The following is a 27391-nucleotide window of genomic DNA, read 5'->3' as shown; positions in this document are numbered from 1 at the left end:
ACTACTTGTTTTTATAATTCAAATAATATCTGAAGAAACGATATCAATAATATATGTCAACAGCATCCATATATGTTTCAGACCGCATATATAGTGAATATCGAGGTTTACAATAATATTGGTCTAGAGTATATAATTATGTACCTGTTTAGATAAGTCTACATCAGAGAGCATATCTAGAGAACATCCTGACTGGGTCTTACAATGATATGGATCTACACTGTCAAATGTTATAGAAAATGTATTGGTTTGAGTCAATCCTTGTAGATATTTAGTTTCCACCAAGCGTGTTTCCTTATTTTCAATCTTAACAAATCCACCATTGGCAACTGACATCGAAAACGAGAGTCTAAAATGGACATTATAGTAAACTGTAAACAAAGCAGCTTGTTTAAACTGCAGAATATCAATTATTGGGTGTAATATCTATATAAAGATATCCGTCAACAGTGTAAATTCATTTTGAAACAGATATAATCTTAAATAGACAAGAAAATAACTTTATCCTCTATCGCATTCACAAGATTCAACACATTTAAATATGTCTGGCAGTTATTATCAGAATTACTTCCAATCTACCCTGCTATATGCAGTTACATAGAAACTCTTTCGTACTATAGACATCTCATTTTGGTACTTTACCCAAGGCTTCAAGTCCTTAAGGCAGACAATTGGGCTTTTACTGTCTACCCCTTGAGCATAATAATTAACTGTGTGGGAAGTAATGTGCATACACAGTATTTTGTTTTTGTTATGTCAAAGAAATCGGAAAACATTTTTTGTTCTGTCGTTCACGTGTTTTATAATATCATGGATCATGCTTGTTATTTACGAAAACTTACACATCCTTGTGATTAAATGGTAGAGATAACTGAGATAAATCTGTTAATGTCTGTTCACAGGTAAACACGCCCTGATTAGGATTACTTCGACTCTGTGGTCCGCCACAAGAATGAGAAAGAATATTATTGACATCTGAAATAGAACAATGTATTCCAAGAACAAATGAAGCAATCTGAGACTGGCATCAAGCGGAACGATGTGCTGTTAACAAATGCATTACTAAATAGTATGGTCCATAGGAATAATAAAATTAATGCTAATGGAAACAAAACGAATAAGGAATTACAGGTTTGTGTTGGATTAAGACAGTGCCGTGGGATGTATTTATGAGTAAATATTACAAAGACATCTACCTCTTTTCAGACGTAAACTCGCACTAATAATGCCAGCTTTAAAATCATTGACATACGCCTGTCGAGAAGGCACAACTGGTTGGTAATCCGCAGTAAATCTAAAGTGAATATTAACAGGATTAACGATATTAGTCCATACAGTGTCTTGAACTGGTCCGGCATTAGTATTTACTGGTGCATCAATTTTACCTCCATTGTTGGCTGTCAGACTTAGTATATTCTCTTTTATTGAAGGCTTTTCTGTTACTAAAAACATAAATTGTCATTAATAGCTATTGTCCAGTAACTGATTTACGTTTACGGTACTCAATAATATACAATAGGAATTTGTGACTAGTTTATTCATTAGTAACTTCGCAACTGTTCTTTGAATATATGTGACATGCGGCACTGCTAATGTGAATATTAATGTCACTGACAACAGCCTCATCTACTTAGTGAAGTGACCACTTTGGTTGCTAGTGTAAATAACATTGCTGTATAATCGCAATATGCAATGCTGCAGAATAAACAAACCCAATCAGTTGTGAAGAGAAGAGACTACTTTTACTGCTTAGCAACACACCATCTGAATTAGGTAACTCAGCAGAATATGATGCTTAAAGTTTTCTTATTCAGGAAATTAGACAGAGAATTAAGACGCGGGCTAGACCTTAGTGGAACATACTATGATACTTTTTTTCTTAAATCGATGTCGACAAAAAACAACTACCTGTTTGTTTGATTATGCCATTATTTTTTCTGTTGATTTTAAAAGAAAACAGCAGCCATACTTACTTTTATCGCATTTTGATCGTGTAAATCCTGATGTACATATACAATTTGATGCCAGTTCATTAGCACAGCTTCCAGGATAACATGGAGTACTGTAAGATCGCCAGGAACACGCCTCTGTAATAATAGAAAATTAATTATACTGTTGACCTTGGGTTTATTAAAGTCCTGAACCACTGACCTCTGCCAAATATAACGACACATACAAACGTCAAGCAAGAGTTAGTCAACTTTGTGATTCTATTATGTTCTTGGAGCCACGGGGGCTAAGTGAGTAAGACGCTGGCTTGCTAGCCTGGAGGTTGCAGGTTCGCTCCCGGTGTTGGCCGAAAAAGTTTATCGGGTTGTCCGGCGTGGCTTACTCTTGTCAGTGGTACAGTACAGAGGGTCTGTCAAGGCCAGCTGTCTAGTCGTTATGATGGGACGAAAAGCCGAAGTCCCATGTACACATTGGCGTGCACGTAAAAGATACCTTGGCAGTTTGAATTTGCCGGGCAAAATGTCTCTCGTGACACACTGTATGGCGTATTAACCCAGTCGGCGTTAACCCCCTTTTATTCTATTTTTCCATTATGTTCTGGAACGTCTGCATCAAACACAACGACCGTCACTACATGGTTGGAATTTAAGTTGGCCACATATTATAGAATATTGATACCTGTACATTACATACTAACTTGTACAACGTGTTTTATCCCTGGAAATAACATAAGCTCTAAAGCCAGGCTTTTCATCTCGTACTCCTTCACATCTAGAGCACCTCTCGTTCCATGATGATGTACAGGTTTCAAGATCACAGTTTGTAATAGCTGAGCACACTATAAAATTTAATGAAAATAAGTTACTAAATCATACTACACTATCATAATTATTAAATGCCTGGTTACTATTGAATGTGGATCAGGGTTTACACTATCTTTCAGCGTAACTTACTCTTTTGTTTTTATACAATTTGTTGCCACATTTAGGTTTAGTGTATGAAAAAACAATAGATATATAAATATTACTGACTATTTTAAACGGCACTCTCTAAATGAATTCTGAATTACATTGCATTGGTGGATCAGCGCCAAGTAATACATCGTTGAGCTTCGTTACGCTTACTTAACATGACCTCTAAGTTTCCCACGCTCGTATAGTCAATACCAACTTTATTTAGCATTTAAAAAAATACAAAACAACAATAAATGATAAACAAGAAGATTATGAATACGTACTCTCACACGTCGGGCCAGCTGAATAAAAACCATCTTTTGGACAGCTACATCGTCCAGGACTTGAACATGTACCTTTTATATATATTTGAGTACTACCATCACTATATTTTATATGGGAGTTGGGGAAATAGTTATCACAAGCTGGTGGGTCAATCTTGTTATCACATACAGCTAGAATATAAGGTACAAACTGTTTAATATGTAATAGGCCATAGCGTAATACCAATGGCAGTGCCACATAATAGGTACTGGTCTTTCTCGTCATACACGTCATTTCTTGGTCTATGACATTTCGACCACATGTTACAATCATCTAGATTTTTGTCTCCGCGAAGTCATAATAAATAATGCAAATGCCGTGACGTTTTGTTCGTGGATGAGTTCAATATAACGCGTATGTTTTCTCCTAGACTTTTCACCTCCAAATCATGGATATTCAGGAAAGGGAGAATAAGTATAAATAGACGAAAGACATTCGCTTATCATGACATCAGCGGGTATAGTAGCCGTTCTGGAATTCATAATATATCCACATCCCTTCCTTTACTAACCCCACCTATCCATTACGTGACCAGTCAATGTTCTTAAGAAAAAACAAATGAATTAAAACACCACCAAATTCAAAATATCAATAATGAAAGAAAAACTCTTCCATAGGCACGATGACAGTTAGGGGGGCAGGAACCCGAAATGCCCGAAAAAATTTCGGGTTTACAGACAGCGGCGCGGTCTTCCTCGAGAGGCGACGAATCGGAGCTTACCTAGTGTGGATCCCCCCCCCCCCCAGAACATTTTGGAATGACGGCTGCAAACACGTTTTCCTGCTATTTCAGCCCGTGAACAAAGCAACTTCAACGTGGTCTAATATAGGCTAATTAAGATGGCTGACTCGAATTCCAATCAAAAGATCAATCGTTTACAGTCTACGGAGACGGGACCGTTGGTAAAAAAATTTAAAAATTTAACTGCCGCAAACGCGTTTCCGGCTATTCCAGCCTGTGAATACAGCAACTTCAATTTGGTCCAATATAGCCTACCTGGCTGACCCGAATTCCAAACATCCAATCAATCGTCGCGGGGTATGGGGGCCTCACCTTCCCGGAGAAATTTTTGTATGTTTTTAGTTTTAGTCATATTATTGATTAACATTAATATCTGATATAAGTGATTTCTTATTAGTAATAAAAAGATCAATACATGACCCGGGTAGAGTTGTGAAATTAGTCGGTTCATTTATCAGATTTTCAAGATTTAATCTTTGTAATAGTTTTTTAAATTTAACACAATTACTTGGATTACTTAAAATGTTGATATTAAAACCCCCTGTTAATATAAGAAAGGAACCATTGTCTAATACATTTGATAACATATAATAAAATGTATCCCAAAAGGCAACCCTTGTATTTGGAGGTCTGTAATAATAAAATAAAACCAAGTACGAACAATCCAAACCATTAGACAAAATTCGAAGTCCTAAAAAAACGGTATAGGCAAAATAGTGTAATCAGCATATGAACTGTTCACCATGTACAAAAAACACGACAAACAGTGGTAACAGGTGTCCGGAAAAGTAAGCTTACCCTGCCTGGCGCCACACCCGCCATAGCTGCATCCAAACTATTAGGCGAAATCTCGGTAAAATAGCGTGATTGGCCAATAGACTATCGGTATGCAAAATGCACGTGATGAACAGTGTTAACGATGTAGTAGACAGACATAATCAGGGAGATTGTATACGCGTCAATTAAATATATCTAGAATAATAGCCGAGCGAGACATGTTATATTTACCAATCAAGTCAATATGACGCCCATAAAACTTTTTAAAGGTTTTAATAAGTTTAGTTCGCAAGTATCCCTGTAGTTGAAGCTTAGATGACAAATGCCTCGATCTACTTAAAAAATCAGAATAAAATGAACAAGCTCTCGCGTAACGAATTAGTTGAGACACAAACACTCCATAAGCTGATAATATTGGAATGTTACTACTAATAAATGGAAAGTTAACAATCGGAAAGTGAAAGTCATCACGTTTATCGTACAATTTAACACTAAGTTTATGGCAATTGTCAAAATCGAGACGCAGATCCAAGTAGGAAGCGTAATTGTCACTGTCAGTAGTGTTTTTAATTTCGAGCTCATCAGGATATATGAATTCTACATAATCACTAAATTTTGGATTATTCAGTGATAGAACATCATCGATATATCGATAAGTGAAATTAAAATGTCTGACTAATCGTTTATTTGATTTTACGAGTGCCTGTATGTAATCGGCTTCGTAGGAATAGAGAAACAAATCAGCAAGCAAAGGTGCACAGTTGGTGCCCATGGGGATACCGACCACTTGCTGATAAATTTCCCCTCCAAATTACCCCGAGTAAGAATTTGGTATGATCATTAAATATGTCTATAAATATTAATTCAATATCATTGTTTATGCCTAATCTGAAAGTGTAGATTATTTTTAATATAGACAACAACCCCACCCCCATGCCTGTTTCTATCAAATCTAACAGGGCATGTATAACCGGGCAGTAAAATCAATGAATCTTTAATAGTGTTGTCTAAATGAGATTCAGTAATACATATTATATCATGGTTAGAGAATTCAGCTTCAATTATATCTAATTTTGGCAATAGGCTAGACATTATTGTGAACAATAGAAATGTTACCTGAACTTAATGCATTTAACGGGCCAGGGTTTTGTTCTATGCAACCGACATTTAGCAAAGTTTTAATTATAAGCAAGAGATGAATATTTATAACATAACACGAGATGGGATGTAGGATCACATATAAGGTATGTTGATTGTTCCGTTTGAGAGGCCAAATATCAATAACTTCAGTCGTGACTGTCGTTAAGTAATAGTTTGCATTCACATGTAAAATTTGAGCAATCAAACAAATTCGTGGTATTCAATTAAAATAAAAGTAAAATTAGTGTTTTATTAGGGCTCGATGACAGTTAGGGAAGCAAAACTAGAAATGCCCGAAAACATTTCAGGTTTACAGACAGCGGCGCCGGTTTTCTTCGAGAGGCGAAGTAGCGGAGCTGACCTTGTATGGACCCCCCCCCCCCCAAGAAAATTTTGGAATATTTGACGGCCGCAAACGCGTTTTACTGGTATTCCAGCCAGTAAAATTAGTGTTTTGTTCGATTTCGGGCACTTTATTTTGCCAAGTAGATGAAATAAAAAAATTTTGCCCGAAAAGTCAGCTTACCCGAAAGTTAGGGGGACAGCTGCCCCCCTGGCTCGTACGCCTATGAACTCTTCTGACCAAAACATACATCATTTCCCCAAATTAAGTAGTAAACAAAATTATCAAGATTCAAATAAATTCTAAAAATTACGCGGTTACGCGAGCTGGGTCGATATGCGAGATTATGTGACAAGATGGGATTACGCGGCCGGCCAACTATTAAGTCTAAATTTAATATTAGATGCCTGATTACTACTGAATGTGGATCACGATTCATAATATCTGTAATTTTAGCTCACGCTGCAATCTGTTGTGTCTTTTGGGTTTCGTATATGAGAAGACTGTCTGAATATTGATAAACGACATTCGGCCGTTGGTCAGAACGAAGTAACACATCAATGAACTTCGTTAAGGCCCGGTCCCACTGCACTTACGGATGCAAAGAGGATGCAAAATGGGGGAAAAAACGTGCCCTCCGTTTGAAAACGCCACGCATCCGCTGTGTACTCATTGCATACGTGTTTCATACGCTCTATCCATCGAGCATCCGTTCACCTTGATTTCATCCGCGCAAAAAGTTTTGAGCTGCACAAAACTTTTATAACGGATGAACTTTCTGCCGTGTACGATGTAAATGCGCGACATATACGAGCACCAAACGTTCCATGTCCGTTATCATCTGTTAAACGTCCACTGTATCCTCTCTGCATTCTCGCAACTCACATCCGCTCCAGCTGAAAACGGAAAGAGGGAGGAAAGATAAGGCACATGGAACGTCTATACATCGTTAGTAGCACGGCAATAGAAAGGATGTAAGCGTATGCATCTTGTATATAAAGTTTTTAAAACGGACAAAGCGTTTGTATCTGGGATGTATCTGGTATATTGAAGGATGTCTGGAGTTTGTCGGAGCTGTCATCCACTTCCATCAGCTTTCATCCGCTAAGCTTCCGATGAACATCCATTTAACATCCCGCTACATACTTCCGTTCTGTTTTCGCAAATTTTCGTCAAATTTGTCCATTTCTGGAGCGGATGAAAACGGACGGAGCCACCCCCGAAAGTTTGCTCGTCCGCTGTGTCCTTTTTGCATACGTTTTGTGTCCATCGGCCACTGGGACCGGGCCTTTACTCTTATTGATGAGGATCTCTAAGCTTTCCTCGCTCGTTTATTTTTAAGGTAATACCATGTTTATTTAACACTTAAAAGGACCCAACAAAATAACAATAAATGACAAATAAGAAAAACAACATGAATACGCACTTCCACGGACACTTTCCCGTGAGCCAACAAACCATCCCCATATACCAATTAAAATTTCATCGTGTGATTGCTAAGTTCAATACACAACATTACAACCATGGACAAGGCGAGACACGCCACAAATTTGAAACACACATGTTTACCCTTTATTAAAAGTGAAATGAAATGGGATTTAACGTAGTACTGTTCTCTACCGACTGGTTTACTAAGGGTAGTTAACCCTATTCCGTTTTATCAGGAAGTGTATCTTTACTACTAGGCCTAATAATATAAAAAATATTTACCATGATTACACTTTTTCGTGAAAAAAGAAAAACCACCATTGGATCTCCACCCAATGCAACAAAAACTTCTAGTTCTATATTTATTTCTGGAAAAAAACATATTTCACCACTGTCAACCACATAACTTGGTACATATAATTTTAACCATATCACGAGAGTATTATAGCACCGTGTCCCTTATAGTAAATGGATCATTATTATGATACCTAATTTTCTATAGGGTGGTAATACACAAAATGCAACATATATCTAGATATCTAACTTAAACGTGGAGTGGCATCATTCCATTTCGGATATATTCTTCTTGCTCAATCCATTGGGAAACGGAAACAAAAATGCGCTGATCCAACATCAATGTACCGTGCACGACCCCAAATCTGCTTCTTATTTCGAAGTGAGCTATGTCATTGCCAAATTTGCCATGAATAACTGCTATTTCTAGATTATTGTTTGTTACTATTTTGATAGTCCTCTTACTGTTTACCTGTATCTGCCTTTCATTTATCGACGCTTCGTCTTTGATTATCAGTCACTTATGATTTATGACACACGAGATTTGTATGTACTTTCTGAGGTACATGAAACACCACTGCCACATTTCTGGCCTTGCCAAATATTGTTTTTTTTTACAAAGATAAAAGTGACTAGCAATACTGGCTGGTTTAACTTTAAAACCCTAAAGTGATATCATCTTCAACTGGTAAAACTAGTCCTAGATCTGAAATGTTAACTATTTTAGTACAATCTGTTTAGTACAGTAAATTAAGTTAAAACAAAATCACAATATCTTACCTATATTTTGTGCATTTACCCCAACCAAACAATTTACAGCGTGTAGTGTATTTCTCTTGGTGTGATTCTTGTGCTGTACAGACATGACTACTACAAATTAAATATAGAAACTACGTGTATCCAGATTCCACCTTTTTGTAATAAAATTATGGTTTTATTCTCAGGTTATCGATCCAAAACCATAGATAACCTGTCGAACCCGCTATGGCCTATATTGATTTTCAGATGATAATTGATATTGTGTATAATGGACATTTGTAAATCATCAAACATGATAAAACTATGTCATGAAACACATATATCAAATATCATTTATATACAAACTAATTAGAATGAGTCTAATATGGATCTCTGTCTTACATCATGGTACACTGAAAAAACACTTGTGTTGGATCTCAACACAAGTACTTGTGTTAAAACTAATCTACACAAGTTATGTGTTGTTTTGCATTGCATTAACACAAACTTGTGTCGATTTATAAAATCTTGTGTGTTTTTTTTCCATATCATTAACACAAGTAATGTGTACCGTCCACGACTTGTTTTCTTTTTACAAAAAAACTCCATACAAAGTCTGAATTCGGGAGTCGACAAGTTTAAGAAAAGTAATAAAGGGCTTAATTCAGACCCCGAAAATAACATGCTGGTCTTCACTGGAAGGGTGTGAGTACCAATTAATCAGACAATTACCAGGCAGACCTGAATGTTAATTGGTGTTAAGTTGTCTGTATAGTTAAAATGTCTGTCTTTTTGTATTGCCCAATAAACTGATAGATCAAATGAATATATAGTGTACATGTGATTTTCAGCACCCTGGTGTTTTCGAAAATTGATTCAATGTGCAATGGAAAAAAATGAGTAAAACTCTTAATAATGTTATTGGTTGATGTAATCGAAATTGGACAGTATTGGTTAACTGAAAAGTAACCAATCAAATTTAATTGATCATCCACATGCATCTCATAATCGACTTATTGATATAATTGTTCTCCAAGTTATCTATATTTTATTCATTGCGACAAATTCTTTCTTTGATATTATATCAGCGACATTCAGTTAGATATCTAAATGTAGTGAAGTTAGCATCAACAGAGTGCTTTAGCCGTGATAATATTAAAAATTATAATGGTCACATAAAATACCAGACGGCAGGTTTGTAGATTTTTACAAAAAATAAAACTGTGTATTTAATTTAGCATCGATATATTACTTCTATGTATATTAATAATTCGTTTCGTTTAAAACAGTCAGATTTAGAACCACTGCCACTGACTGCACCGGAAGTCTGTATTTAGATAATGGCGGACAAAGAAAATTTATGATGTGTTCTAAAAGCGCTCCGCTAATTCAGCAATCTAATGAATCTGTCTTAATTTTTCTGAAATCGTGCTTAATTATTATTAGCTAATCGGGGCTACAACGTTGTTCAAATACTTATAATTGCGAGAAACCCCCGACTAGGACCAGCAGGTAAGAATCTGTCTTGATTTTATACCCGGTGGCAATTATTGGCCGCCATCTTTGATTTTTATAGACGCTCGAGCAAAATGAGAAATACATGTAAATCCAGACATGGACTATAGCTAGATACTACTTTTTGTGTTAATTGTTTAGTTGAATGTAATCTTATTTCTGTAAAAGAAAAAAAACCAAAACAACAAACAAATCAGCCCTTTTTTTATATCAATGTCATCAATGTGTAAAATTAGACTTTCACTGATTCAGAAGTTTCTCTATAGTTTCGTTATTTTTTTCCCAGTCATTGATGTTAGCATGCACTCCACAAAGAAAAACAGGTAACAAAATTTCATTTCCTTTTAATATATTTTTTTAATAATGCCCAATAATTGTTATTGTATGTAACACGAAAAGTATTTATCTCTGTAGTTATCTCTGTAGAGAGAGGGAGGGGAAATGGGGTTTAAAGTTTACGAAATTCCCTTGATACAAACTATGCCATTCATGTCCTTGTATTAAATTGGTGAAATCAAGTAGGTCCATGCTATATATATGTCCTAGAATCAAGTAGGACAGATAGTCTTCTTCCGTTTCCGCCCTTTTCCTGAGAACTGTGACTGTCTCATTCTATTGCCAAATGAAATGAAATGAAATGGGGTTTAACGTCCTACTGTTCTGCTCCTAACCCGGGCTAATGAAGACGGGCATACGCCATACAGTGTGCTATGAGGGAAATTTTGCCCGGACAGCGGCACTACGGCCTACTCTTATATCGAATTCCAACTGCCAAGGGATCTTTTACGTGCAATTCTATTGCCATCTGTGTATGTTGTGTTATATTAATTCTGCATAAACCTAGAGTTTTTGTTAGTGTTTGTCGGATAGATCCTTTATACTTACTGGCGCTAGGTAATTTCGAGACTAAAATATTGTTCAATTTTATTTGAATGATTTGCTTGCGTGTAGGAGTGTATTCGAAACAGTGTTCGTGCAGGTTCGAGAACGGCGGAAGAACATGAGAACACTTTCATAAGTCTCGAACATGAGAGAGAACGGTATCCATGGTAACAAGATGAATTAAATTTATACAATCTGTTACGATAACTTGTTTAGTACTGACTTCGTTATTAAGCATAATTTTGATAAATTATGACTCCGTTTTACTCCTTTTCGATTCTTTCGGTGACGATTACATCGCCTTTTGATACGCCCACATGGAAATGTGGTCGCATATTGTCGTCGCCCTCGTCCGTCGTCTACAGACCTGATTGTTTTGAAATTGATATTTTGTTTATTTTAGTGAGATGACGCCTATTTAATTTCAATAATTTCCGTTAGTTTCTTCTGGAGTTATGGCCCTTGTTTCACTTTGTGAAATTCGTTTGCATAATTTAAATTAGTGAAACGAAGACGCCTATTAAATGTCTGCAATTTCTGTGAATTACGTCTAGAGGTGTGGCCCTTGTTTCACTCTGTCGAACCTTGTGAACGCGCGAACAACAAAATTTTCATCAGATCTGTATGAAATCTATATGCATTATTTAAATTAGTAAAACAAAAAACAAAAAAATCTGTCAGATTCCAACAATTAAGGCCCTTGTTTCAGTTTGTAAACCCACAAACGACGAAAATTATAATCTTGCATGTAACTTTCTTGTAAATGCCCCCATTACCTACCCTAGAACGCACATTCTATTCATTATATACTCTCAGATTCACAGCCATTAACATTCTATTGGCCGATAGCCGCACTATGATTGTCGATATTGTACAGTGTGAAACGCATATTATTCCATTCTCAATACTTTTTCTATTTACACCATGATGACTGAACTATCTTGTTATAAATTTCCATTTGACGTAATTAGAAAATATAGTTGCATCGGAGATAGCCAACTTCCCTTGAACGTAAAATTTAAGACAAATTTTCTATTCCATCGCTGATTGTATAAGTACATTTATGATTTGTTTACACACTCTTTTTTAAGTATTCAATGATTTTCCATAATTTTTAATATATTAATAAACTGTTGATATATACCATAAAAAAGACGTAGTATACTGCATTCCTGACCTATTTACATTTCCTTCCTCGTTCTTTCATGTTATTGTTATTTAATAGATCGTTTGCTCTGGGCTTTACCCGGATACACTTGTCGAATCCATAGGTCCGGGTTCGTATTATTTATTATGTTGGATTATTACTTATAGTCACGAAACCAGTGTCGTATTTTTGTATTCAACTGTAGACATTGTAAACCAAAATTCGAACTAAAATTAGTAAGCCAATCGACTTCCGCTAAAATCTTCTTGAACAAAAATTTAATTGTGCAAAGATTACCGACTGCTAATCGAAATAACACATCGGGTCAACCCAATTCAATGTTTTATTTTGTCCAAATTTAGAGAGGATTAGTCCGTTTTAACATATATCTATATAATTTAGCTATGGCTGTCAAATATGGTCCCTCATAAATTTAACAGACTCCAAAAATTAAAATTTCCCTTCCATATACCTAAAAGTTTTCGTCAGGGTAGTAATCCTGTTCATCTTCTGGGCGCTGGGTATTATTAAAATTTACGAAGTCGATGTGAAATCATTAGAACGGCCAGAATTTAACAATTAATATATATATATATATATATATATATATATATATATATATATATTAATTGCGCCTGGTCTTACACTAAATGGCCGAAAGTTTGAATGGACAGCTCTTTGTCTTTGTAAGAATGATATAAAGTTGGATATTAGAACTACACTCGTAGTGGACAAATGGGCACCGTTAGATCGTTCGTGAATTTACTTTTATGTGAAAATTATTAAATAATCAAAATTGACGAAGGGAATTTACTTTTATGTGAAAATTATTAAATAATAAAAATTAACGAAAGGGGAAACAAAAAAAAAAACAAAAAAAAAAAAAAAATCACAATATCATAGGCTAAGTTAGTATCCTTTAGAACACTGGTAGCAGAAAAAAAAGTCAAGGTTCAATTGACAGTAATCCGTACTGAGAACCGTTCTCAGTCCTGATAGCGTTAACTGCTGTATGGAATGTTCCAAATAAAATGACGCTAATAAAGCAGGTGACTATACTATAGTGGCCCTTAGACAGTGTTTTAATAAGTTTATTTTTTTTATTCTAATTCTTTTGTCAATTTAATAAAATTTCCGAAAAATTGATGAAAAAAGATGATCGATGTCCGAAAAATGTCACACAAAGCGAATTAGTCCAAATGGTGTAAACCCTGGTCAATTCAGTACAAAATAAAACAGAGTTGTATTACAGTACTTAGAAACTCAAATGCCTATAACTACATACAATTGTGAATAGGCCTATACAATAAGAAAGTAAAGTCGTTGAATAGAAGCATACCAGTGCATGTCCTGTCGGCTAATATAAAGGTGATTTGCACGGATTTGAAACTGAACCTGGGTTGTTCATGCCATCCGAACAGCTATACCAGGGACCCGGAACCACGTCGAAATACCTGGTGAATTTTCTCAGCGAACGTAGGAATCGAACAGGTTAGTGAGCCAACGCCCTACTCACTGAGCCACCGTGACCCCCGGGTACAGAGTTGTCAAAAGGGTAATATCGTGATTTAATCAAACCCCGAGGGACTTGATTGGGGGAGGGTGTAAAACTGGAGGAAAGTACAAAATCATATTAACATGAAAATGAGCAATGTAATTGAGTGGGCATTACTACATAACCTTTCCACCGACGTTATTACATATTACTGTGATCTGGACGTATTACCCACATCAATAACTACTAATTGACATCTACAGGGAGGCGTAAACATTCACAACAACAAATACAGAGCTTATATGGACATAACTGATATATTATATACATTACATTTTAAATTTACTTTGTAAATGAAGTCCATTTCTTTACGCTACGGTTATTTACTTTGTTAAATCGAAAGCGAAAATACAAGTTTTAGTTAATATGTAGACAAATAACCAAACCTTGAAAACGGATTAAGAATAGGCGTTGCTATTTATGAAAACAAATTGCATTCGACATTCTATTAATCTGAATATAAATAAGTACGCTTAGTCCATTCAAATCTACGGTGGTTGATATGCGACATGAAAAATAATATCATTTATTTTTTTTAATATTCACCCAAGTCATTTGTAATATCGATTGTTTTTTTTTTTATAATTTTCACTCAAGTCAATTTGAATATAATTTGTTTTTTTTATATAATTTTCACCCAAATCAATTTTGATTTACACCCAAGTCATTTATAATATAATTTGTTTTTTTTATATTTCCACCCAAGTCATTTGTAATATAATTTGTTTTTTATAATTTCCACCCAAGTCAATTTTAATATTATTTGTTTTTTAATATGTTCACCCAAGTCAATTTTAATTTTCATTCAAACCATTTGTAAACATGTAGACGAACGAATGGAAAAGTGTGGTATGGCTAAGACAAGTTCCATTTTTTAAAGTTACGAGTTAACATATACCGGCAGATAATGACCCAGTTAATTCATATAAATCTACATTTTTATTGTCTCGATAAAAGACCTCTCTCTCTCTCTCTGAAAATTAAAACTCCCCGATTTGATTATTCTTTTTAGAATATTACGTAGTTATGCAACCCCCATATAAAATATGGTAGAGCGTATAGAAACAAAATTATATGAATAGATTCATTATCAGAAATATGCAAGCTTTTCGTACAGCCGCCATTTTTTATATCTACAAAGTAGAGTAAAAATAACATTATCATCGTGTCGTGCAAGGTCAAGGTCACGATTTTTACACAATTGATGGTTGTTTATAGATCGGTATATATTATAGTATTTCTATTGACATTACATTTTTTAAACAGGTTACGTTTATTGTTTTTAGTATCTACATCGCTTTAATTATTTATTAAATATATTGTTTTTGTGTTCTTCTGACCGGAACCTACGGTATTCTGGGATTTCAAAATGGCCCCATAATATGGTATGATTTATTTCCCGTAGAAGAAACAGTGCTATGATTTAGAGTTAAATAAAGTTATTTCACACACGATTTGAAGTTCAGCTAAGTAAAGTTGAAGGTAAGTGCCATTTTTATACGAACATTCGTCGACAGCATACAGATAGATCGACTGTTGGCAAAAATTAATCGAAACCAATAGGTGGGGAAAAATCCCGGGGGAAAAAGTTCGTACGTAAAATTCGTATTTTAAATAGCCAGTATTTTTGTTACATTGTCCGTATAATATAACTTCCATCACACATTTAGGCCCTACTGCTAAAATACAGGTTATAAAAAGGTTTATAAGGGCTTTGTATATGGAAGCCATACAACAATACTACTTGTAACATACAGACTTCGATCGAAACATCGCCACTGAACTCAATGACAGACCTCATGATCAAAAGCACATGTATCAGAGCAGATGGCAAAGAAATAGACTCTTTAATAATGTACCGATATAAATATATATGTATCCATGGTAGCACAAAATTCATCAGAATGTAGGCCAAAGCTTTAATTTACAAGCAGCATGCCTAAAATATTTTCTGTGGGATCTTGTGACAGTCAATTCTTTTAAGAATAGTTTTGTTTCGAGCGGATATCCTGGCACAGTATCATAAACCAGTTCTTTGGCATAAACTGAGTTGTATCAGTGAGTTGAAAATCATCCGTGTTCCCGTTATTGCTCTCTACTGCATCCAGTTAACGATAACCTTTTGGGTCCCTTACAAATACTTCAAATTTTTGTGATAGATCAACCATAGCAAATCAGATTTGCAATGTAATATGTGCTGTGTTTTTTACATTTGGTTGCAATTACATTTAGAAATATAAATGGTTATTGGTAAATAGAAGTCATGTGGTTCAAATTACCGAAACCACGCCACTTGATCCAATCACAGACCATATGATGCAACGCATCAATTTAAGTACAATGATTTGCTTGTGCTAGCGAGGATACGGAGAATACAAGTTCACGTTGGTATCGAAACCAGTTGAAGCCACTTGTATAAGTAACAGACCGTGTGATCTTAATTGCATTCATTAGAGCACTTGACCATCAAGCCTTTCCTATGGGTAAAGAGCATTAGGTTATTGGTTGACTGAATTTCACATTTACAACCCGCAAATAACAGATTCTATTAAAGGTTTTAATCGATTATCATATTTTCATCACTTAGCTCATCAAAATTTGACTTTAGAAATGTATCCAAAAATGATGTTTATTTAATGTTAGTTTTACCTTCAAATGGTCGTTAGATTTCCATCTTTTTGCTCACCTTTTTAACGACAATTTAACGTAAGGAAATGACGTTAATCTAACATAAACCTTACTTCATATTTATGTCATTTTCTGACGTAAATCTGACGTAAAGTTTACGTCATTTTCTGACATAAATCTAACCTAAGTGATGTGACGCATAATTTACGTTAGATGTATGTCAGAAAATGACGTAAAGCTTACGTTAGTTTAGTTTTACATCAGAAAATGACGTAAAAATGACGTACAGTTTACGTCATTTTCTGACATAAATCTAACGTAAGTGATGTGACGCATAATTTACGTTAGATGTATGTCAGAAAATGACGTAAAGTTTACGTTAGTTTAGTTTTACATCAGAAAATGACGTAAATATGACGTAAAAATGACGTACAGTTTACGTTACATTAACGTCATTTCCTGACGTAAAGTTTTCATTAAAAAGATGAGCAAACTGATGGTAAACTGACTGACCATTTTTACATAAATGTAACATCATGTTGTTATGTGGGTATTATCTTTCAAATACACTCACTAACTTTGTTTTTTGTGTGTTTCAGGTGTGTGTTTCAATAAGCCAATGGTTGAATTTCATTGATGATGACATACAAAAAAAATCTTGAAGGTTTCCTAGAATAAAGTTTTGAGGTGTAGAATTTTTTGGCCACTGCAAACTGAAAATATACCCAGGACATTTATAGGACTGTTATACACATTCGACGCCTCTTTTCGACCAATCAGAATCCAGGAAATTTCCATTTTGGGCTAAAATATTTAGTAATAGGCTCAAAATTCAATCTTTCCAAACTGGATGGCGATTTATCAGTTCGTGTAGGAGAGTCTACTATATTTCAATCTAATTATGTCAGAAACATCGGCGCATTTTTTTGATTCACATATTAATATGGAGTGCCAAATAAATTACATTTGCAAAACGTGTTACTTTCACCTGAGAAACATTGGTAAAATCAGGAAATATATTTCAATACATGCTACTAAGTCACTAATTCAAGCCTTAGTTATTTCTAGACTGGACAGTTTCAGCTCACTGCTTTTTTGTTGTTCCAAAAAAATCACATGACAAACTTCAAAAACTCCAAACCGGCTTATAACCGGATCCTCAAAATTTAGTCATATAACACCACTATTATTTAACCTCCACTGGCTACCTATTACATACAGAATTGACTATAAAATCATACTGTTAACTTTTAAATGTCTAAATGGTTTGGCTCCTGTGTACCTATCTCAGATATTATATCTACTAAACAGCAAACAAAAAATGTCAGTACGAATTCAAAATCAGAGAGGGACTTTAATCAAATCATTCTAGAAAACGACTTACTAAATTGATCAAGGCAACTTTTTGTGAACAGTATGGTGACACTTTGACATTAGTGATTAATTTCATCACAATTCCATGTCATTACGAGAAGGTTTAGAGTCTGTACACAGTCTATACATCAGTATCTGGTGTGTCCACCGCGAGTGTGAATAACAGCAGCGCAGCGTCTGTACATGGAGTGGGCCAGACGATTGATGAACGCCATTGACACCGGGAACCAGACTCTCAGAAAAGCCTGGCGCAATCCATCGGCTGTATTTGGTTTCGGTACGACGGTATTAAGTCTCCTCTGAATTTAATTCCAAAGATTTTCAATCGGGTTTAAGTCCTGATTAAGGGTTGGCCAGTGCATAACGTTGACACCGTTCTGACGTTGAAAGTCCCGAGTAACCCTGGCGGTGTGGGCGCGGGCGTTGTCATGCTGGAAAACGTTATTTCGATGGCGTGCGAAATGTGGTATGACGTGGGGTCTGAGCGTTGTAGCACATTGCTGTGATGCCGCCTCCTCTTCCTTTCGGACCAAGATTTATTATATTTCTATATATTTAGGTCCAACCATATTAATACTGACCAGTTAAATTCCTGCCATTTAACGTTTACACTGAGTTCTAATGATCTCACGTATACATAAATATTTAGCTAGACAAGACTTCCTAAATTCCAATAATACCCAGCGGCGCGTCCAGAAGATGAACGTGATTACTACTCTGGCGAAAACGTTTTGTTATATTTGACAGCCATAGCTAAATTACAAATTGTAATTATAATTATATAGATATATCTTAAAACGGCATAATCTTCTTTAAATTTGGTCAAAATAGAATATTGAATTAGGGTTGACCTGGGGTGTTATTTCGATTAGTAATCGGTAATCTTTGCACAATTAAATTTTCGTTAAGGAAGATGTAGAGGAAGTCGAGTGGTTTACGAATTTCAGTTTGAATTTTGGCTTACTATGTCAACAGTTCAACAACACCCCCCCCCCCCAAAAAAAAAAAAAACAACAACAAAAAAACAACATAAGCTTTATGGATAGAACTTAAACATTTTCTACAAAAATAGTGTGTCACCCAATAAAACAAATTTGCGCATAAAATTCAGTGACATTTTTGACACAAATGAAAGTGGACAGGTTTCATTTTCTTTTGAAGTAATAATAAATCGGGAACCTCAATAATAAATGCAAGTCGCTCAAAATAAAGTGTATGTATGATTGAACTGGGAATCCCGTACTCGGAATTGTAATACTACTTACAGCAGCGACATACGGTTATTCAAAAGATAAATAATTATAATATAGGTAAGAATTATAAAGGTCTAGGATAACAAACGTTGAATATACTTGCTGTATGAGTATAATGAAGAGAAACACCAGTGTTAAATATTTATATATTTATTGTATGAAAATGCAGGAATAAATTATAAAGATTGACAGCAGTGTCTTATTTCCTCAATATATTTCAAAAATATATTGAGGAAATAAATCACAGTTATTTGCAGTAGGTAATATTGTAGAAACAATCTACAATCGACAAAGATAATTTTAAATAATAATTTCAGTTTGTTAAAAATAATGGTGTGATTATAATGTAGGAAAAAACCGCAAGTGTCCACAGCTGTTATAGTTAAATATAATTTTGGTAAGTTAATTAATGTGTAATTATTAATTTAGATAACATTTTAGGCCTAAAGAAAAACCTGCAATAGGCAGACGCGCTAAATATTCTGAAATAAAATCATAATATACTTACCTCGCCTGTATTTCATAAAAATAAAAACATAAAAGTGAACCAGCAATTAATCCGTTTATAACATTTGCCATCATTTACTTTGTTTCATTGCAACCTTCAATTAATAAATCGTACTTCAATCAGTTCAGAGGAAGTAAATAAAGATATATGTACTGCTATCATATAACCTTCCTGTGTGTGACAGAATTCTAGAAATTTGAAAGACCGGATATTGACTAAGCACACTTATAGGGTGAAATCCCACTTAACGGAGAACTCAGTATTACGAGCAAACACACGTATACGTCCACATATTAAAATTATTTAATTTTGTTTATATAAAAGAAATTAGCACATAAAATTCAATTAAATTTTTGACACAAATGAAAGAGGACAGGTTACATTATAATCAAACATAATAAGCTTAAACGTTTATGCGTGTTACGCTCAGAGAAAATGATCTATTAAACAAAATAAAATGAAAGAACAAGGGAGAAATTTTAAATAGGTCAGGAATGCAATAAACTACACCCTCTATGATATATATTAACATTTTCCCCGTAATTATCAATGTATTATGAATTATGGAATATAATGAACTTATGCAATTAGCGATGGAATAGAAGCTTTGTCTTAAATTTTACATACTAGTGAAGTCGAATATCTCCGACGCAACTGTATTTTCTATAAATTTATAAAACGATAGTTCAGTTATCATGGTGTTAAAAGAACATGTATTGAGAATGGAATATGACTCATAGTCATACTCTAGTCCCGACATCTCGGGGAACACTCGGCAAACCTCAACAGATTCCAGTACCCTACATCTAATCTCGGCTGTATGACCAAGTCCGCCATTAGAACTACTTTCAAGTTCCCGGATTACAATGGCGTTGTCCATGACGACCAATGATGTCATTGATGACGACGTATTTGAAGAATGTTTTATCTTACAAAATTTTCAAAGTTTGAAGCTGTTTTTCTTTCAAGTTTATCCGATTTTCTTTAAACAATGACGAATTTGCACTGAAAATTCTACATACTCTTCGAACGACGCAATTTTGAGAACTTCTTTCTAAACGCGGGCATGTTCCCTTATAAGTAAACCGGTGCCGCATCGCAAATGTATAGGCGTAGGTACATATCACTTACTGTCACACAGCCGAGGCTAGATGTAGGATACCGGAATCTGCCGAGGTTTGCCGAGTGCTCGGGGAACTGTCCGAAAAGCATGTCGTTTCACACAGTACAACATCGACAATGACAGCGGGGCTCGGGGCCTAGTTGGGCCCCCAAACACCCCTAAGTCGGGGACCTCCACAATAAATGCCAGTCGCTCAAAATAAAGTGAATGTAGGATTGAACTGGCGTTAACAAGGGTGATAAATCGGCAATGGAACGTCGAAAACCCAGAGTTCTTTCCATCATGACCAATATGCGTCACACCTAATTTGAAAATATTCGTTTTAATCTGTAGCCCCTAACATGTTAACAAGGTTTTCAGAAAAGGGGTGGTGGTAACGGAAGGTCGTGAATCGCTGAATGTTAAAGGACAATATTGGTGTCAGTCATTATCACATATGTGATAGAACTAATTAAACACGTTCCAAATACAATTTTACACAGTATAATTGCTACGATAGCTGAGTAATACAGGTTTCCTGAATCGGAAGTGACGAACGCCAAATGAAAAAACGAGTCATCCCTCTATATAACTGACTGAAGAGACGAGTGATAACAGATACATGGGCGAATTTCTGCTCACTAATAATTACTTCCAAGACGAAAAGTTGTTGTGTGAGACTGTGAGAGGATATCTGACAATTCATAAAAAGAATTGACTGCCACTAGATAAGAGAACACGAAAAACCCCCAGAAAAAGTCCGTGCAGTACCATGTTTTTATAATGTATGGAATGAATATAAACAAGGGAATGTGCGGACTATTTTTCTCGTGTTCTCTTATCTAATGACATTCAATTACTTAATTTTCAGGTATCCTCTTACAGTCCCATATAACAACTTTTGGTCTTCGAAGGGATTATTAGTGAGCAGAAATTCGGCCGTGTATCTGTTATCACTGTCACATCAGTCAGTTATATAGCGGGATGACTCGTGTTTTCCTTTGGCGTTCGTCACTTCCGATTCAGGAAACCTGTATTACTCAGCTGTCGTAGCAATGATCTCTGTGTTAAAATTATATTTGGAATGTGTTTAACCAGCTCTTTCACATATGTGATAATGACTTGCACCAATATTGTCCTTTAATAGGGTTCATCCGATCACTACCCCAATGCTCTACACATTAAACAATACAACCTCTATCGTGTTATTGAGCCAAATGTTGATGAATGAAGGAGCGACAGACATAGGTGACGACATAATACACCTTCTCTGAAATGTTGGCGTGTAAAAACAACTACAAAACACAAATTCTTTAGAAAGACATTCTTCGGTGTTGACACAACTCGCCAGAGCTAGGGTTACTATAGTTAAAAGTTCGACCGCTTGACACACCGAATACTGTTTTAGTTAAAAACAAATCTAACTAAGATTTCTTGACTATTCTATGAAACTGTGAAATATTCTACTTCAAGCATAATCCCGCTTAAACATACATTATGCGAGAGCTAAATCTGGTTATTGCAGGTCTTTCTTTAGGCCTGAAATGTTATCTAAATTATTAATTAGACATTAATTAACCTATCCAGGACATAATCAACTCTAGATGGCAGCGCTAGCCTGCGATCTTTAATGGATTGTGAGCCGATTTACTGCATTACTTTCCTTCTCGATTTAACGACTAAATAGACTGTAATGAAATGAAATGAAATGAAATGGAGTTTAATGTCCTACTTTTCTGCTCCTAACCTGGGCTAATGAAGACGGGCATACGTCATATAGTGTGCTATAAGGGAAATTTTGCCCGGAAATCGGCACTACGGCCTACTCATATATCGAATTCCAACTGCCAAGGGATCTTTTACGTGCACGCCAATGTGTACACGGGACCTCGGTTTTTCGTCCCATCCGAACGACTAGACAGCTTTCCTTGTCAGCCTCTCCGTCCTGCATCACTGACAAGGGAGAACCACGCCGGAAAATCTGGATGAACTTTCTCGTCCAATGCAGGGATCGAACACCCGACCTCCAGGCTTGCGAAATTTCAGTCGCTTAGTTCTCGGTTCATAGTGGATCAATTTGAATGAAATTTTCAGCAAATTGCCTTTACATTATCTAGTGTTTAACTATTATAGTGAGAACTGCCAACTCGTTACCGAATCTCCCATAATGTATCTTTAATATACATAGTTTAGTTAACAATTTCGGCAGTTTGATCTGCTCATGGAAGAAACTACTCCCGCTTTATACCCAGTAGATTACTAGTATGGGCTTTAATACCTCTTGAAACATTCTAGAAAAAGGATTACACATTATTTATATATATATTTATTTGATTATTTGGTGCAAAGTCTATTTTCTGTCTTGTCCGCAGGTTTATCTTGTAGATTTTTGTTTTACGTGTAGTGCGGTCCTCCTGCACTTACTATTATAGACACCACGTGGACTATATGTTCTTAACTACTCTAGGAAGAGACACCAAACGCTTGAAACCCGGTGGACCACCGCAGAACTATTCCAGACCGCCTCTAATTAGATAGGAAATAATAACCGTCACTGTTTAATATATCTAATCATAGTATAGGAATACTATTTACAGCAGCCAATATTTGGGTTATTCAGGAAAACTCTAATTATAATACAGGAAATATTTATAAATATCTACGATAACCAACGTTGAATATACTTGCTGTACAAGTATAATGACGAGAAACACCATGCATATCTACAAAATTGTTATATATTTATATATATCTATTGTATGAAAATGTAGGAATAAAATAAAAAGACTGGCAGCAGTGTGTTAAATACATTTTTAAAATATATTGAGGAAACGTATCACAGTTATTTGCAGTAGGTAATATTGTAGAAACTATCTACAAAGATAATTTTAAATAATAATTTCAGTTTGTTAAAGTACAATGGTATGATTATAATGTAGGAAAAGACCGCAGGGGTCCACAGCTGTTATTGTTAAATATATTCTTGGTAACTTCGATATATCAGGCATTTCAATGGTAATGGAAGCAACTTTTGTCTCTTGCCATTGTATAACGTCCGCTCCTCCTAGCGAAGTTCCTAAACTGACTTCATAATACAGGTTCTTCCATGGGGACGTAAATAAATCTCTCCATGACATTTCCATTGATTTCCCATCAAATGATCTGGCAATTAGTAATTTTGAACCCGCTGAAATACGTAGAATAGTAATAATAGTATCATTATTCATTTAGAATATATCATTCAATATTCACCAGTAGTCACACTGCACAGTCCAATCCAATAAGATTAAGAAAATGAGCATATTTCTAAAAACAGGGCCAAAACAAAGTTCATCAGGTTAAATGCCCTATCGTTGAAAATTTACAGCTCCATAGTTGACCTAAAGTGTTTTGAGTTCATCTGGTTAAATGCGCTATTTTGCAAATTTACAGAAGCATGGTTGCCCTAACTCCACATCGAAATTAAAGATACCTCAAACTGAATCCAATTTCTGACATAATCCAATAAAAAAGTAAAGACTTTTGTTACACTCGAATAATATTACACATCGTATATCAAATTTGAATTTTTTTTTACTGGCAGAATGATTTATACAAACCTTGTAAAATAGGTGGTTGTGCTACAGATGATATTACTGTTGATATAGAATTGTCTTGCTTTCCTAATACACTAATGGTAGATACACTAACATTATAGTTAGAGTTAGGTTGTAGTGATAAACTTCTTAATTTAGCCTGGTTATAACTAATCTCTGTAACTCGAACTTCTTTATCTAAATTATAACCTGGACCATACACCGATACCTGGTAATAAAATACATAAATCTAATATGTACTTGTAATAACCAATATAAGCCGTGTAAAGATGACATGTCTCATATTTGGCTTAAGTTTATTTTAAACGGTTTCCTCCCAGTCAGAGGGGTTATTCTAAACTGAAACACTAAATTATTGTATTATGAACCAGCGGCTGCCAGGCAGGATACGCCCACATTTTCGAGAGATGGATAGAGAACAAGCTAAGAAGAAAGTGATTTTTCCGACAATCTAGGGCCATAATTCAGGAAATTACAATTCGATATGCGCAAATATCGAAATAAATCGAGATCTTTGTGTTATAAACTTACATTTCAAGTTTCAACAAAATCGGATAAAAATTGTGACTTCTATTGGGTCCACAACTTTGATATACCCTATTTTTACGCTATTTGAGAACGATTGCGGCCATTTTATCTGTCAGTTTTGGGCTGATTTTCACGGAATTCGAACTCAGTTGGCCTTAGGGTGTAACGGTGATATAATAATACAGTTTTTTAAATCGGATAAAAATTATGACCTCTATAGGGTCCAGAAGCTAAAAACTCGATTTTTCATACAATGAGGGGCCATAATTCAGGAAGTTACGGTCCGATAGGCGCGAATATCGACAGAAACCAAGATCTTTGGGTTATAAACTTACATTTCAAGTTTTAACAAAATCGGATTAAAATTGTGACCTCCATAGGGTCCACAACCTTGATATACCATATTTTTACGCTATTTGAGAACGAAGGGCGACCATTTTGTCTGTCAGTTTTGGGCCGATTTTCACGAAATTCGAACTCAGCCATCCTTAGGGTGTAACAGTGATAAAAAAATACGTTCTGTTAAATCGGATAAAAATTATGACCTCTATAGGGTCCACAAGCTAAAAACGCGTATTTTCGTACAATCAGGGGCCATAATTCAGGAAGTTACGATCCGATATGCGCAAATATCAACAGGAACCGAGATCTTTGGGTTATAAGCATACATTTCAAGTGTCAACAAAATCGGATAAAAATTGTGACCTCTACAGTGTTCACAAGGTAAAAACATGATTTTTCGTACAATCAGGGGCCATAATCCATGAAGTTACGGTCCGATACATGCCAATATCGAAAGGAACCGAGATCTTAGGGTGATAAACCTATATTTCAAGTTTCATTAGAATCAGATAAAAATTGTGACCTGTAGACTGTTCACAAACAATTGTGGACGGACGGACGGACAGGGGCGACGACAATATACGTCCACATGAAAATGTGGGCGTATAAAAAGACACTGTTAATTCTAGGCGCTCAAATGTGCACAGATAAGTGTTAAAAGTCCACTTATCTGGAATTTCTCCTTTTCTTAAAATATATATACCTGTATAGACTTGGTATCAATTCTGGTATTTTCTAAATCCCATTTTAATCGTAAACTATCAGTCAATGGATAACAATCATCCTCACCGAATATGCGGATACTCCATCTTCATCAATGGCGATCTGACCGTCTGCTATGGCAGCCATTTTGATTATAACCAGAACGCCATCGGTAGTAGCTGTAGTTGGTAAACCAGCTTTATTATAACATCTTACAGTAGAATAAACTTGTTTAGAGTTCTGTATTTGATTAACACTGAGTTCAACTTGAACAAATGATTGTTTATCTGGTACAGGAGTAAATGGCTGTATATCAACACCGCCGTGCCTTGAACCTTGTATATAAAACATTAATTGATAAATGTATACACGTGTGAATAATCAAATAACCTACATGTAGTCTAGTTGATACAAGTAATAGATGGAATGTTGCAGAAATTAACAATAATTACAATCAACATTCGACCTTTGTTACATAGATATACGCCATTCGTTGCATGTTGTAAAGCAAAATTAACTTGGGTTTAACATCCTACTGTTCTGCACTGGCTGGGCTAATAAAGACGGTATTCGCCAAAAGGTCTACTACGAGGGGATCTTGCCTATAACCGATTAACAAATTACGTTATTACAACGTTGAAAATTGTAAAGTATTACCTATAGCCCAATGACAATATTCTACTCCTGATTCTGGATCTCCTACTTTCCAATTAACTGATATAAGTTTGGTTAGCTGGAAATTTACATCATTCTCTAAAATGATCAAAACATATTTAATTCAACAAAAGAGAAAGCCAAGTTAATGTATTAAACAAGAAACAATTTTTGGGGCTATCGAGATTATGCGAATTCTGTTTTCATCCGTTATGTGGGTTTGATACGAACCAAAGATTAAACCTTCGACAATGTTGGTTTAATAAACAGTACAATCCTGCCAAGTAATTACCAAGTTTCAACCCTGAACTTGGTGTTGATAACCATTCTGAATAGATTTTATTTAAATAGCCGATTTTTCATTGTGGTGGTCAATAATATTTTTCCATTAAAGTACCTCAGAATAATCATTTAATTTCTTACCTATACCATCGTTTATCTCTGATATTATTGGCGGAGTCATATCGACAACAATACTCTCTGATTGGCTGACAGTTGTCAGTCCGACGCCATTGGTTGACATCACAGTCAGATAAAGTAGTGTATTATGGGCTAATTTTAGACCGGATGCTGTAGCTTGTTGATTTCTGCCAACACTTGTGAACGCCCGAATCTGGGTTCCACCTTGCACAGTTCCTGAAATTAATATAATTGCTAATTGAAAACCGTTGCCAAAACAGTAAACGATTTGCTATAACTAAATACCTACATGATTTAAACACTATTGTATTACTTAATTATAGTCACTGATATATTTACATATAGTAGTACATGTATTCAAACTACTCACCTAGTGCCCATTGATAATCTGTAATAGGACTTTGATCATCTTTAAAATGCCAGGTAAGATGAAGAGATGACCAATAAGGTCTAAACACTGTATGATGTATTAAATGATTAGAGTCACTTGTTATAT

The 27391-nt window shown here is 35.2% G+C and overlaps 1 protein-coding gene and 1 long non-coding RNA gene across 2 annotated transcripts in view; both read right to left on the bottom strand.

Moving 5' to 3' along the window:
* Window positions 1–27377, bottom strand: part of LOC130014092 (uncharacterized) — a 53722-nt gene extending 26345 nt beyond the window's left edge. Inside the window, exons 1-2 of the mRNA XM_056102973.1 lie at window positions 27266–27377; window positions 26899–27111 (exon numbers count right to left, since the gene is read on the bottom strand). Coding sequence (XP_055958948.1) covers window positions 26899–26998 — 100 coding nt within the window. The 5' untranslated portion in view covers window positions 26999–27111; window positions 27266–27377. The remainder of the gene's footprint in view (window positions 1–26898; window positions 27112–27265) is intronic.
* On the bottom strand, window positions 23508–26569 carry LOC126830726 (uncharacterized). The gene is made up of 4 exons (XR_007683944.2): window positions 26479–26569; window positions 25823–26156; window positions 24253–24457; window positions 23508–23840 (listed from the first exon to the last, which is right to left on the bottom strand). It is a non-coding gene; the product is annotated as an uncharacterized LOC126830726 (long non-coding RNA).
* Window positions 27378–27391: the final 14 nt, after the last annotated feature.

The sequence above is a fragment of the Patella vulgata genome, chromosome 8 (assembly GCF_932274485.2).
Source record: "Patella vulgata chromosome 8, xgPatVulg1.2, whole genome shotgun sequence".
Lineage (NCBI taxonomy): Eukaryota > Metazoa > Mollusca > Gastropoda > Patellidae > Patella > Patella vulgata.
The sequence above is the reverse complement of the archived record's forward strand: the minus strand, read 5'-3'. Positions and strand labels throughout refer to the sequence as shown.